The 15,626-nt window shown below is 26.7% G+C and overlaps 1 protein-coding gene across 2 annotated transcripts in view; it reads right to left on the bottom strand.

Annotated features, from left to right (window-relative positions):
* Nucleotides 1–13,568, bottom strand: part of LOC132938373 (RNA-binding protein 45) — a 32,818-nt gene extending 19,250 nt beyond the window's left edge. The window contains exons 1-11 of one of the 2 annotated variants that reach the window (XM_061005165.1): nt 13,258–13,567; nt 12,891–13,005; nt 12,505–12,690; nt 12,297–12,424; nt 11,343–11,506; nt 10,632–10,765; nt 10,445–10,560; nt 10,285–10,378; nt 9,991–10,147; nt 9,801–9,917; nt 6,035–8,363 (exon numbers count right to left, since the gene is read on the bottom strand). In XM_061005165.1, the coding sequence (XP_060861148.1) occupies nt 9,819–9,917; nt 9,991–10,147; nt 10,285–10,378; nt 10,445–10,560; nt 10,632–10,765; nt 11,343–11,506; nt 12,297–12,424; nt 12,505–12,690; nt 12,891–13,005; nt 13,258–13,426 (1,362 nt within the window). In that variant the 5' untranslated portion in view covers nt 13,427–13,567 and the 3' untranslated portion in view covers nt 6,035–8,363; nt 9,801–9,818. Of the gene's footprint in view, nt 1–6,034; nt 8,364–9,800; nt 9,918–9,990; nt 10,148–10,284; nt 10,379–10,444; nt 10,561–10,631; nt 10,766–11,342; nt 11,507–12,296; nt 12,425–12,504; nt 12,691–12,890; nt 13,006–13,257 lie in introns of those variants that run through there. The other variant, XM_061005166.1, reaches the window with a different exon arrangement.
* Nucleotides 13,569–15,626: the final 2,058 nt, after the last annotated feature.

The following is a 15,626-nucleotide window of genomic DNA, read 5'->3' as shown; positions in this document are numbered from 1 at the left end:
TTATTTTTAAAAAAACTAGTTTTTTGTTAGTTTTTTCTTATTATAAGAAAATTATTTTTTACTTTTGCCACCCTACCCTTTCCTATAAAAGCTGAAATACTAACTAGATCAAATTTTTTACCAGAAACCACCTTCAATAATAAAAAAAAGTACCAATAATTAGTTAGGATTTTTGGACACACACACACACATCATAGTAAAACGTATACATTCATCACTCCTCTGCATAATCTTAGACAATTAGCTTAGACATTTTTACTTAATATTATTCACTTTATTTAGCATTATTTTAGATTTTTTTAATGTTTATAAGTTAAATTGTGGCAAACATAGAATTTATTAGAAATTTAATAAAAATCAATATAAGAAAATCTTCCTGGGTGATGCCAATTGGCGTCTTTCCCTCTCCTGTTCTTCTACTTATTCTTGTATTTATTTTATCTAATTTGCTTATTGTATTAATAATAATAATAATAATAATAATATATTTTCTTTATTACGGAAATAATTTCCAATTTTTTTTTCATATGATAATAGAATAACATTACATGTTTATTACGTAAAAAACAGATTGTAAATAAACTTTCTTTTGAAAAAAAAAAAATAAATACAATCTGTATTGCATGCGGACTTAATGTTATTCATGCACCTATTATTATTTGACCACGATTCAAAAATTAAAAAAATTATTATAATTACCTATATACATTTATACATATAAATCAAATCATCAATTAAAGATTCATCAAAATAATACACTGTTTCACGTCATTGACCAGTGCGGCTAGATAGTGATTAGCTCCCTAATAATAGATGCCATTTATGGAACAACTGAACAAATAATAATAAGGGGCTTCAGTAGTATTTTGAGTTTATTATCTTGGGCTGTTTACTTGGGGGAACAACTACAGAATAGTTAAAGTTGTACTTATTCTGTTTCTATAGAACAACCTGCCCGATGTCCGTTATAAACATAGACATATAAACATATTACATAACATAACATGGTTATAAAATATAAAATTTAATAATTTTTGTTTATCAGTTTATCAGTACCAGATAGTACCTATTTATATTTAAAATATCGTAGTTACTTTTGTTATTAGTTTTGTACAGACCTACGCTCTCTGCTATCGTCTACGTTTGGTACGTACATTGTGAACTTGTTTGAATTGTTGTAAAATAAATTCTAAAACGCCTAAAATAACAATTTTTTTCACGAAGATGACGTCTACCGTTACTTACGTGTACGCCTGCAGATATACTATGAAACTATGTGAAACTGTTGAGAGTGAGAATGTAAAAAGATTATACAATGACGATGTCGATGAAATAATAAATGAATTGGCATTAAGCCCTAGGAAATTTGATTTTGTGTTATAAATGTTGATAAAAAAATAAATAATATTCAATAATTATTAATTGTAATATTAAATTATAATAATAAATCATTTATTAATATATTAATTCATTGTAATAAATGGAGTTTTTATAACAGTTTAAGGTTGGAGGCTGCGGTGAGCAGGGCCCCCCTCACTTAAATGTGTTCGGATAATTAGCTGGACCCCCTCCATAAAAAAATTCCTAAATACGCCACTGTTCAGCACACTGTTCCCCTACAGATTTCATTGCAATTGCGACACTGTCTACACCAGGTCGCCAATTAATATTTTCAGAGGGCCACATTGAGAATTTTAAAAATTTTCGCGACCATCAAAATTCAAAGCAAATATTTTTAACATATTATATTATAATTCAAAAGTAATATAGTGGCCTAGCGGCAATAAAATAAATAAAAATAAAATACAAGTTTAAAATAGTTATAATAGAAATAGAAAATTGGGTTAATAGAAATAGAAAATTGGGTTAAATTTATTGGGAAAAATGGCAAGTCTTGCTCTCAACTAACTGCATGGAATTTTGTGTTATGATTCATGCACGTTATATTCGTGCAGTTGATATTTTATATGCAGGTTCTTAATTTTTGATTTATGAAGCTCACTACCTACTTACTGGATATTTTTTGGCAAATTATTTAAGTCTCATACCTAATGACGTTCAATATTGAAAACTTTAAAATCAGCTACTGTCTGGTGTCAAATCGAACAAACTGGCAAGGTCCCTGAGCCTATAGGTATACCTATGTAAGTACATTATTATCGGTTTTACTTTTTTTCATTGTCTGCGGCCAGATAAAATTTGTTCGAAGACCGTATCCAGCCCGCGATCCGCCATTTGGTGACCAGTGGCCTACACTATCATAATCAATTATAGTATTTCGGTATTCGACGTAAATTCCGTATAGCCACTATATTAATATGTCATAACTATAAGATAAGCGCAATTGGTAGCTCATATATAATATAAGAATAAAATTACACATTATATTGACTCTATTTCTACAATGCAAAAGAAATACACATTTCTTCAGGTTGGTACCGTTATGAAATATTTATAAAATTTGATAGATCATCAACAACAATATAAAATTACAAGGTAGATCATCTGATCATGTGCTACACGAATGCCAAAGTCAGAAATCGAATGTAAACGGTATATTATGCCTACCTACCTGCCTATAATTAATATTTAACCACATAAGATCAGGCAAATCAAATGAAAATTGAAAAATTTTAGAAGTCACATATTATGCAAAATTCAGAAATAATATAACTATTCAAAGTTTTTCAACGGCTGTTAGAGTTTTTATTTCTTATATATTAGAATATAATATGCTAAGACTGCAAAGAAAAAAAATTAACTTCTTCAAAGTACCACCTAGACTAGATTTCTGACCTTTATAAAAATAATTAGTTACTTTAGATACTTGAAATTAATACGTTGTATTCACGAACAAGTACCTAAATGTTATCCTTTTAAACTAATAATAAAAATAATAATATTGTGTTATTTAATATTTACCTTAATTAAAATTAGGAATTGACAATATATAATAATATGTCATTTACCTACTCACTTATCTCTTAACCTTACGGTCCTCCATTACAATACTGCAGTTTTTTTTTCTACAAATAGGAGAAAATTGTTCCCTTTAAATTTTATTCTATTTTCTATTCACAAAAATGTTTATTAAAATTGTTGAAAAATGCATAATATGGAAACAATAATATAGAAACAAATATATTTATAACCTAATTCAAATGTGTTGTTTTTTTTTTGATTGTTTAGACTTTTGTTTTATGAGTGGTTATAAACATAATCTTAATCAGTGATCTATGAGTATAACTACCTTCATGATAATTATCAATATTACATCGACAACCATGGTCATTAAAAGGGCATAAAAAAGACGGCCTCAGAATTTAATGGTGACATTTGAGTAACTATTTAAATAGTTCCATAGTGGTACCAAAATGTAGACAGGCGTCTTAATTATTTTTCCCTCCATTTATACCAGGCCACTTTTTTCTTTATTTATTTACTTGCAGTCTTCTTAAGTAACCATATATAATATTTAATACTTTTTTATGATTTTAAATTTAAATACTATTTTAGATGATTAGGGGAAAAAATATTCAAAATTCAAATACGTATTCTGAATAAGTTTTTTTTGTATTTATATTTGTATACGTGAATATTTTTTTTATATAATAGTAGAGTGTACACTGTCCAGTAGTATAATACTCTCGCTTTAGGTGGTCTATACTCGATCACTACCTAGTAGGTACCTATAGTCTCGTAATAGGAAAACTAGCCTAAGTGTATGTTATCCACCATTTTTACGTACCTAGTGTTTCAAATTCGTAGTTTATTAACGTTCGTTAACTTGTGTTTAGGATAGACTATATAGACTATAACCCCCCCCCCCCCCCGCAAAAAAAAATACTTTATGTACCCACCCGAATTTTTTAGTGTACGTGCCTGGTTTTCATACATAAATTCAACTAATTTATATCAACTTGACTATCTATTTAATATTTGACAACACGGCGTATTAATACTAAATAAATACTAATATACCTACGCTCACGCGTGTCGACAATATAACTGCAATAGATAATACATTTTGTATACAAATATTCGAGTGTTCGGTAATATACTCCCAGAGTCCTGTCTTTCAAAACTTTACACCGCAACCGCCGTTTTATGCAGACGCGTATAGCCAGGAATTTTTTTTGGTGATGTTTTAATTTAATTTTTAAATCAGTTTTTATCTATAAAATAGAATCATATTATGATATTATGACAACATACTTTTTAGATATCTCAATATCTGAAGCCTATAATTGATTATACTAAACATATTTTTTGCATAAAAACGGCTGACATGGGACGGCGGGGATGTTAGGTACCTAATAGGTAGGTCGTAGGTACTAACAACATCCAAAAAAAACTCCACCCTGGCTACGCCACATCGTTACTTTTGGTTACACCTAAACAACAGAAAATCACACGTGCTCACTATAATAATAATAATTATTATATGATTTAACAACTCGGGCACTCAAACGCGGTACGGCATAACTCAGTGTTTAGGTCTGATGACGAATAAATACGTGCTATAATATAAGTTATATTATATAACTGATGACAATTTAATGATCGTCGGATTTGAGTTTTTGCCGCGTCAAAGGGAGTATAATATTTTGTAAGGCTCGGCTCCGTATAACCTACATCTGTCATATCAGCGCAGTATATAGTAAACCGCAAAGGCGGGCGAATATGGCACAGAAAAAAATGGTGCCCAAGCTCACTCTGCCACTCCCCTACACACACGCACACACCACCAATGACGCCTCTGTCGAGATTATTATTTATAAGAGCTAAAGCGCATACATTATGTATACCTACTATATGTACAGGTAATTGGTGGTAATAGACGATACCTAAGTATTAACCGTGAGCTATCCATCAGGCATCAATCATTATCATGGTTTTATATGATTAAAATATCTGAACTTGTTTTTGTTCAGCTTTGCAGTCATTGTCAGTTACCTATCGGCTATCACTACAGCCAGGGTGTGTTTATGTGTTTGGCGAACGGTTATATTGCATATTTGTATTATATTGAATATAAGATATTTAAAATACCGCGGAGCTAGGTATGATAAGAAATGTTCTCGATTTAAACCATTCTTATTAAAATGACCCCAATTTATTATTTTACATATTTGTATAGGTACCTACCTAAATTTTTAACAAATTTGTAAATATTTAATTAAAGCATATTTAGGTGTTTCATTGTTTGTACCTAACTACATGGTATGTTAGCTGTTAGGTATTGTAATATCATGATTTGTGAGCACCATTAAAAAATACCTACAATAAATTATTTCGAAATTAGATCAAAAAACGTCTGTGTTGGCAAAGCTCAAAATATTATGCGAAATTAAGTATTTCATTTTAATTTCAATACATTTTAAAAATAGCACGTCATACAATTACAACTTTAAAAAATGAAAATATGTTTATAATAATTGGTAGCTGGTACCTATATGATCATTATTAAACATGCAATAGAAGAATTAAAACTCGTAAATGGGCGTAGGTAAACAATATTGTAAAAGAGAAAATTCACTGTTACAGGAAAAAAATTCTTGTTCTATTAGGTTTCATACAAACAATAAAATTATGATAGGATAGGATAGCATCTATCTAAAAATGTACAATTATCGGCATCGGATGTCACGCACTTCAAATACCTATGCACCAATTGGAAATTACATCAGTCGTCAGTGTTACATCAATGTGGAATATTCACGTTTTAAAAAATATCTCGAGACCTAATAGGCATAATTTATTTAAGCATTCAAGCATTTAAAAGAACTTATGATTCAATAGTATACCTATAAGATTCGATTAAGAAATTACCCAAAGTTATTTTTTATAATCATAATTTATATTTAATGATTTAAAAATGTATGCTTCCATATTTATGAAGGTACTTACCTATTATTTATGAATTGACAAGTCATAATGATTTCGAAGTAGGTATGACACAAGTCACCAATTTGATTCATAAGATCAAGCTTTTAAATCTACTAACTTAATTTTTTTTTTTTTGGGGGGGGGGGGGGGGGGGGGGGGGGTAAGGCTTTAACTTCTGAGGCACGTTTTTGTGTAAACACGTAGGTATCTGCCGGGGTGGAGGGATGGCGGCACCTCTCTCCGGACACCGTAATTTAATTTGTATACTATATTTACAAAATATATTGATTATTTTTGGTTTCAATGGCATATTTGTAAATAAATTGATGAAAATTAATAAAAAATGTTTTGTACTTAGTTTTGTTTGAATAAATGGGATGATAATATTAACTGTATTATCATATATATTTTTATACATGATTTAATTTTATTTATACTTAGAAAGCAACCATGAAGATATTAAACAAAATACCATGCATTGCTATAATTTTGTCAAATTTAAATGCAGACATGAATCATTGGTCTTTAGGTTCCAAGCTCTAGTTATTACGGTTTAAATTATTAATATTAAAGTATAATATTTCAGTACATATTATTAATTTGTGACTTTGGAGTCTGAAATTTTAGTCAAAACAGATGCGTTTTTTTAAGCCAAGTTCAAAATTTAAATAAGATTTAGTTATAGAAATACCAACGGAAATACGTAATTGATTTTTTTAAAATGAAAAAATCTAATATTTTAAATAATTTTCCAAAAAAAAATGTATGATGCATTATATAAATTGTTTGTTTAATTAATTATAATTTTTAGTTCCTACATATTTAGTTTTTATTACCTATTCATGTTAGTGGTTAGAGGAGGAAGGTGGTGTAATAAAGTGAAGTTTGGTAGGACACACAAAATCCAATGAACTACAGTACCTACTCACAAAATAAATCTCTAGTTACACCTATGAAATGCAATGCCCTGCAGGTAATATTGAGCAGTTAAATAGTTTTTGACCAGACTCCATAAATAAACACAAAGATTAAAGCTTGCTCAGTTATTATATATATAAGTTAGAATAATAAATCTGGATACAAATACCAACAATACTTTCATCAGTTTAAAAAATATATATTCTACGTGTAATACGATGAATGAAGATAACGTGATAATATTAAAGCATAATAATATTATATAAGTAAAACACGATACAAAAGTTGTTTAAAAACATACCAAATAGAAAATTGTTAGTTTTAAATAAAAGAATTTATAAATATTATAATGTGTGGGGCACATCATAATTAAATCAAATTCAACTTTTCACATGAAATTTTGCTTAGATACTAACTAAAATGATGCATAAATAACATAAAAATAAAAATTAATATTTACTAATTTCAAATAAAACATTGTACCTATATATTTTGTACATAATGTATAAACTATAAACTACAAAGTTTACAATTAAAATAGAAAAATGTAATGAAATAAATAATTTATACCACTAAATCCTCTAATAAAATGTAGTGTATCCTACTCAAATGCTTTAAATAATTCTAATCTTTACCAATATTAGAATTAAAAAATAAAAAAATTATTTAAATAATATAGCCAATATCACAATATTTTTAAAAAAATGTATTAATCCTATTCCATAATATTTTTAAGTATTATTATATATTTAACAGTACATATTCATTAATGGAATGCAAGTAAAAAATGTCTCAATCTAAATACATAAAAAAAAGACTAATAACTTAAAAAAATATTAAAAATTTAAGTATTTAATTGATACAAATTTGTTAATTATTTTACTTTATTTTTAGTTAAATTTAAAATAAATTATACATCTGGAAAAAATTTAAATACTTTTTTGGTTTGTACTAAAAAAATGTAATGAAAGAGCTAATTAAATATATATAACTCAATGTTTATAAAAAAAAACCATATATAACTGGTAAATGTCAATGTTTTAAAGATGTTAGTCTTGTTGTTTGTACTAGATATTTATGTTATAGTACAAAATAGTTTATGTTAATTATTAAAAATAATAAATAATAATCTATTAAATATACCATCATACATATGAATTAATTATATTCTGACTTTACCCAGATATATCTTAGAAATTTTAATTCTTTTCCATTATATTTAATTTCTTAAAATATACCCAGCAATTTGAATGGCATATTTAATTATGCTATAAAGTAGTTTGTCCATGAAAAAAACATAAAAAAGCTTATAACTATGTAAATATATGTTCTCAGCTTTAAAAACTTTTTGAACAAATAACACCGTTAATATGTTAGTTAGTTTAAAAAGTGTCTTTTGTGTTGACAATATGTTACAGTCGTTGAATATCTTGTAGAGTTTCATGAAATCGGTTGATTTTGTGATATTTGTCTCGTAATTATAGACAAACTCAAGTTTCTGTTGTCGTTTTAGTGGGTTTAATAAATCGTTTGTTTTTGTTGTGGTATTTACTGTCCTGAAATCATAAATGAAACAAATTGTAATCCGACTAAAAAGGGTTTTGAAAATATAGTTATACGGTTACAGCAGTGATGTATATCATTATCAGTTAAGTATATTATTAGTACACAGTTAGTTAACACTTTTATAACTCCAACAGTAATTGAATTAAATTAAAAAATTTAAATTATACTTAAATAGGCTTATATTATACTATACAAATTAAGACAGATGCTAAGAAAATTCAGCAGATCAGACTTAAGACTAAAGATATTTTTTTATACGTTTTAAAAATAACCAACTAAGTAATAAATATATGCTATAAGTGTAAATTTGTATGTAATCTAACTAAAATCACCTGGACCCATCTGTTACATAATTTATATGGTTTATACTTTATTCTTAACATATTAATAGAGTATATTATATTATACATGCCTATGACATATATTACGAATAAGTATATGTATTTAAAATGTTTAAAAAAAATAGATTTAGACAATCTTATACAGATAATTTTAAATAAATATAAGATATATATGAAATATATATTTTTTTAGTACTAATATAATTTTGATTATTATACAATATGTTACGAAAAATATAGAGAATTGTGGACATTTTATAGATTGTTTGGGGATTGTATATAATGAGCAATTTATCACGAGAAATGTGAACTTAAAAAAAAAATATTCATGTATTATATTATTAGAATATGATATAATATTTTGTGTTTACTAAAATATCCAATATGCAACCTAATCAGGGTACTACATTATGTAAGGAGTCCCTCATTAAAGTTGAAGACATGCCATAGTTAAATATTACATTGAGGAAAGCAGCGAGAAAATTATCAACAATTGGGTGTTTACTGGTCAGGGACATGATCGATGCTCATGTTTACAAAAATGTAAATCCTAAGTTACTGGACGATTTTGTACGTCAAATGTGATAGGACTGCCATGTTTCTTAAATATTAATATTTATTATACATACAATAAATTTATATAAATATAAAATAATATTTTTTAACCAAATAATAATATACTAAATTAGTTTCTTTAATGTAGGTTATCTTTTAATAAATCTCGAAATAGGGGCTTGGTGAATAAGGATCGTCTGGCTCCCTGATAGTTTATCACCCAGGTTCTTGGGGACGAATCCTAATCCCACATAAAAACGCGCGTTTCAACCTCCCCCTTATGAGTATCACTCAAGCACTGATTAAATATTCAAAATCAGTATATTTAATACAATAATGTTTTGATTGTAAGTAGTGTAAGGGGATATTCTTAAACATTATATCTGTTATTCTAGTGTACTTACAACTTACTTGTATGTATAATATAGTAAATTACGTTTAATAATATATATATGCCCATCATTTTTAGTTATGAATGCAAAGATAGATTCCACATTTGTTAAATTAATCAACTTTATTGCATGTACTTACTTATTTTACTTCTGGTATTCACATTGTATCAGGTTTCATACGTTTACGATTTGGTTCTCTGGGTTCAGCTTCCATTACTTTTAGACGACTGTTGTATACTTTGTGATCATTTAAACACTGAAAATATTAAATTACAATATGAAAATAAAAATGTTAAAACATCAATGCTAATATGTCTTAGCAACATTACATTAATAGCTCGTGTTGCACTTTCCAAATTATCATAAGTCACATAACCATAATTCTTGCCATCAATGACATTAATATTTCTTAAGCCTTTAAACATTTTAAAAGTATCTTCTAATAAGCGCATCGGAGGAATAATTGGTTTGCATACAAAAAATAATCTATAACATAACATACACAAATACAGATGGAATAACAAAAATTGGTATATTTACATTGATTGAATATAGTTTTAAAATATAGACTTATTATTGTATAATATTAATAAAAATAAATTAGATAAAAAATAATTTGATACCTGAATGAATTATCTGATGATGGCAAAAGAACTTTTTCATTTCCTCTTTTTGATGCTAATGGTGAACTATAATCATCCGCCAAACATAGAGAAGCTAAATAAAATGTTAAAAATTATTAAATATTAATATTAATAAATAAACTATTTCTATTTTTTTTACCAGTTGTTATACTAGCATTCTTAATGACAGCTAATGCTTTGGTGACAGTACTAGAAAGCACTTCTATATCTTTTGAAATTTTATTAGCTATGGGATCTACCGCTGATGAGATAGATCTATAATTATATTATTAATTGGTTAATATTACATTATTATACTATAATGAATTATAAAAATATAGTCTTACATAGAAGAACTACTGAATTCCAGTAATATTGGATGACCCGGTGGGTATTCAAATCCATTAATTCGACTTACAGCATGTTCAGCTGCTGCAATACTATTATAAATAACTTGATATACCTTCTTATCGTACATTTGCTATTTTAAATATATATAAAAAATAAAATGTAGTATACAAATAATGTAATATAATAGCACTTGTTAAATACGCTACCTACATTATTTTTAATAACTATAAGTTGAACTTGTTTAATGATGATCAGGATTAATGAAGTAAATGACGAATATTAATAAATGATAACATTATTACAATAATAATTCACTAACAAAGTTTTTCCATAATATTATACTGCCCTAACTTCCAAAGACTTCAGTTATTGGCATGTAATGCCAATAGATGATATATTAGAAGGTTTATTTTTAATCAAGCACAAGTTCAAGAACAAAAAAAATTGTGTTATCAAGTCTATTATATTATAAAATTCAAATATAAAAGGTTTACAGTTATAATAAAAATTGTAAATAAAATAATTACAGCATTAGTTTTTGGTAATTGAGACAAATCATTTGATGATATGGTGCTAATTTAATTAACAATCATGTAAGATCTGTATTAAAATGTCATCATTATATATTTGTAAGTAGCATACTAAACAAATTTCCTTACATACATATTTTATATTTATGTATATGTGACTGTATGTTCAAATATTACCTGTCTTGGTATTTCCTTAACTAATTCCAATTCAGGAGCAATATTCATAATTTTAAAAATTTCATTATATGAAACAATTGATGAAGCATAAGCAGTTAATACACTAGGTTCATCTCGGTGTTGATGTGATGGAGGTGCAAGTAGTGAATAACTACTAGTTGGATCTATAATAAAAAGTAAAATTGTTCAGTTATTTGTTGTTTAATTATGAAATAATTTTCATTGTTTTTTAAATTTTTACTAAAATAAATAGAACAGATTGTCAAATTATCTTACAAGTATTTCAAGAAATATAAAATTATGTATGTCTTAATGGTTTTCAACAGTTCAAACAATTATTTATTTAACATTTATTACAATAATATAAAACATTATGAGGCCACTTACAAATGTTATAGCTCACAAATTGTATTTATTTCATGTTAATCAATAAAATTACAATTTATCAATTTGAACTTACAAATATTATCTTTATAAACTTTAATTATCAGTGGACCAGTTTTTTTACCTAACACTAAGTACTTATTTGAAGTTAATGGACTCAAAAATATAATAGAAATGACCCTATTGTGTTCAATATAAATATTAATTAAGCTGATCACAATTTTAGTTATATTCTTTTAATACTAGACTTCTTCAACGATATTGAATCTCAAACTTTTTTTCGGAAATTTAGATATCAATAATCAAAATTAGTTTTTAATTTATAATTAATGACCCCCGGTTTTCGGGTATTCGGGTTACCGAATAAACTGATTTGAATGCCAGATATTTTGTGTAATGTATTTTAAAAACAATTTGTTTACTAGCCATAAAGATATTGATATTTTGATAGCTGCATTTTTATTTCAATATCACACAAAACAAAATTATATCAATATTAAAAAGTATATCTTTGAAGAAGCCTATTAAATATTAGAATAATTAATAAATTAGACATTTATATTGAGTTACTTTTAGAATCAACATGTCTAGGATAAGAAGGAGGGTATACAGATGGTCCATCATCATGTTTGGGTTTAGCAAAAACAGCTTTGTAATTTGGTCCACATTCTTCAATAGCTAAAGCAGCAGATGAAGCCCTAGAAAAATCAAACTGATTACATACTACTTTCTTAATTTTAATAGAAAATATTTTATTTTAGTTAATAATGATTCCTACTTTGAATAAGTTATAAAAGCTATTCCTTTTGATTCTCCGGTATCTTTATTTGTAACAATATGAACTTTAGAGATTTCTCCATATTGACTAAAAATATTTTCTAAATCTGATTCCTTATCAGTTTTTGGTACAAATACAAATAGTCTATTATATTCCATTTCTGAATTGCTTCTTATATGACCAGGACTATTGATTAATAACATGTACAATTTAAAAATTTAATCAAATTTAATATTAATATTATCTAAATCTATTAGGTAGGTACTAATACAAAAATACAAATAAACATAATTTATAATAGATATTCTAGTTAAATATCATCTTAACTTTTATATAACAACCTGAATATTGTATTAATATAAGAATATTATGTAAGTATAAAGTACCTTGTGGCCATTAAGACTTTCATACGGCGATTTGATGACTCTATTCTATGTCCATTCATTGCTTCGATAGCTTTAAAAGCTTCTGATGCTTTTGAATATTTTATGTATGCAACCCCTGAAAAATGAATCATTGTTTTAACTAAATGGATAATTATTAATGGATGATAGGTCTATCCAATTTAACAACAATTTTATAATTTTATTAAATAAATGTTAATAAGGCCAGTAAAAACTAAACTAACATATCTGTTGTATTTTAATAACATAATAAATTGTATTGTTATAAAAATAGTTTTTACCAGTTTTTAAAGCAATCTACGTATCAAACAATAGCTATTTATAATATCTAAGTAAGATTAAATATTACCTTTCACACTGTCGCTGTTGCGGTCTTTTACAATATAAATATTTTTTACATCACCAAAATTTCCAAACATATCTTTAAACTCATTTTCAGATATTGGGTGATTTTTGTCATATAATACGAATATTCGAGAGTTTTCTGGGTCGTTATTATCATTCTGTTCATCTTTCATTTTGAAAAATGACGTAGAACAAAATATGTAATTTATAAATACAACTAATGTTCAAAGATTTGAGATCAAAAATAAAAATATTAGATAAAAGTTCAAAGTAAGAGTAATAAGTAATAATAATAACTACAAAAGCTAAACATTTTATGTGGCGTCTTTTATCAGTAATCAATTTAATCAGGTTAATCAGTATGACCAAATAAAATAAAGAAAAAACATGGTGAAAATATATTGATAATTTGATATTTTTATTGAGTGAAACGTTAATAAATTGTTAGAGAAACAATCCACTATTCCAGTTTCCAGTATTCCCATGTCCCATCTATTTTGTCGTAAGTACAAGAGGATTCCACTGTTGAGGACGCCACGCGGGCATTAATATTTAATTGTTGTCTCCGTCTTACAAACGTACAACACGGCAAATTGTAAGTTTACAATAACAATTTTATTCTGTAATTTATAAAATTAGAGTGAATTTACCTCCTATAAAATGAAAAGGTAGGTAAGAATATTATCTAGGGCATTTCAGAGGATTTTATTGATATTATTTTAAAGTAAGTTATGATCATTTTAAAATGCACAATGTAAAGCTTAAAAATGGGCATAACTTGCTTCTTAATAAAAGTATCAATACAATTCTCCGCGATACCCTAGATAATAATCTTACCTTTAAATTTTATAAGGTAAATTCATTTTTATTTTATAAATTACGGAATAAAATGTGTTATTGTGAACGTACAATTTTCCATGTTGTACGTTTGTAAAACGGAGACAACAAATGCCCGTGTGGCATCCTCTTAAGCTGATCTGCTGATGATGTCAGCTCACTGTTTATTTTCCCTATCTGGCCCACACGCAACATAGACAAAACGCATTTACGCAGAATCGTTTTTTTTATGCTTTAGAGTACCTAATCTCAAAGTGAAATTGTGAGATCACCCATTATTAAAACGGTAGAGAATAACATTTTTATGGTTATGACTTATGATTAAGGCCCGGATTTCAATGCAAAGTGCATATTTTTTTGTTGATCATACACAATGCTTTCTAAGTACATAATTCCTTTCATGTAACGAGGGTTTGAATGCTACACATTTTATTTTGCATTTTAAGCATTATTGGGTCATTTTGTTGGTTTTTAATGCATATTTGTTCAATATAGATATGAAATCTAGCCTATTAAAAATATTATCTAAAGATAAATTATTTTCTTGATATTTAAGAAGGTTTATCGGGTTTTCCCATACACATTGTCAATTATTATTTTCAATTCAGTTTTTATCTTATCTTAATTTATAATATTATGATTACTGTGGAGCGTCACCCGTATTCGGTCAAATAACAAATAATCGGTCAGTTCGTGTTACATCATAGCAGCTGCTGCTTGAAATATTGACAGCTATGATGCTGCATCATAGCTGTCAATATTTCAAATGTTCAGTTTTTTTTTAATAAAATAATAAATTAATAAATAATAATTACATCTCATTTATAAATTATAATTTGTATAAAAAAATATATGGAATTTTTGGCTATTTTTACATCATATTTGTATGTTTTTATGTGCATTTAAATACGGGCCCTAGTTATGAGTTTATGACATCGATTTGTCTAAATAATGTCTGAAAATAATTGAAACAATTTACAATTTTTTTTATTTTGAAAGTAATACTAAGTCAAATATTAATAAAATATAAACATTATAAACCGATATATCATACCCTCAAAAACGTTATCCTCTATAATTTTTATAGTAGGTGATTTTACTCTAAAATAACTAAAAATTCATAAAAAACGATTTTAGGTTTAAATGTTTTATCTATGTTGTGCGTGGGGCTGAGAGAAAACAATAAATTACAAATATTGCGCTGACATCTTCTTAAGTCATTTTACTATTCATATTTATAGTATTACGGTATAAACTGGAGGTACATGCCACTACATGAGCAATAGCATAACATTTATCTAAATATTTTGAAAATGTCATTGAAAATATAAATTATAATAAATTATATACGTAAAAGTTTCAAATCCCCATGAAAAATATTTTTGAATTACAGCTTGTCCAAATTTGAACAAGTAAACAATATATAGAAAGTATATTATCCTGAGGGCTGAGACCTGACTTCTGTAGAATGTATTGATCCTTATCTAATATCTACGCTTAAGTACAATTATCCTTCTTTATCATTACCCACTGGTT

The sequence above is a fragment of the Metopolophium dirhodum genome, chromosome 2, assembly GCF_019925205.1.
Source record: "Metopolophium dirhodum isolate CAU chromosome 2, ASM1992520v1, whole genome shotgun sequence".
NCBI lineage: Eukaryota > Metazoa > Arthropoda > Insecta > Hemiptera > Aphididae > Metopolophium > Metopolophium dirhodum.
This window is presented reverse-complemented; position numbering and strand designations above follow the sequence as displayed.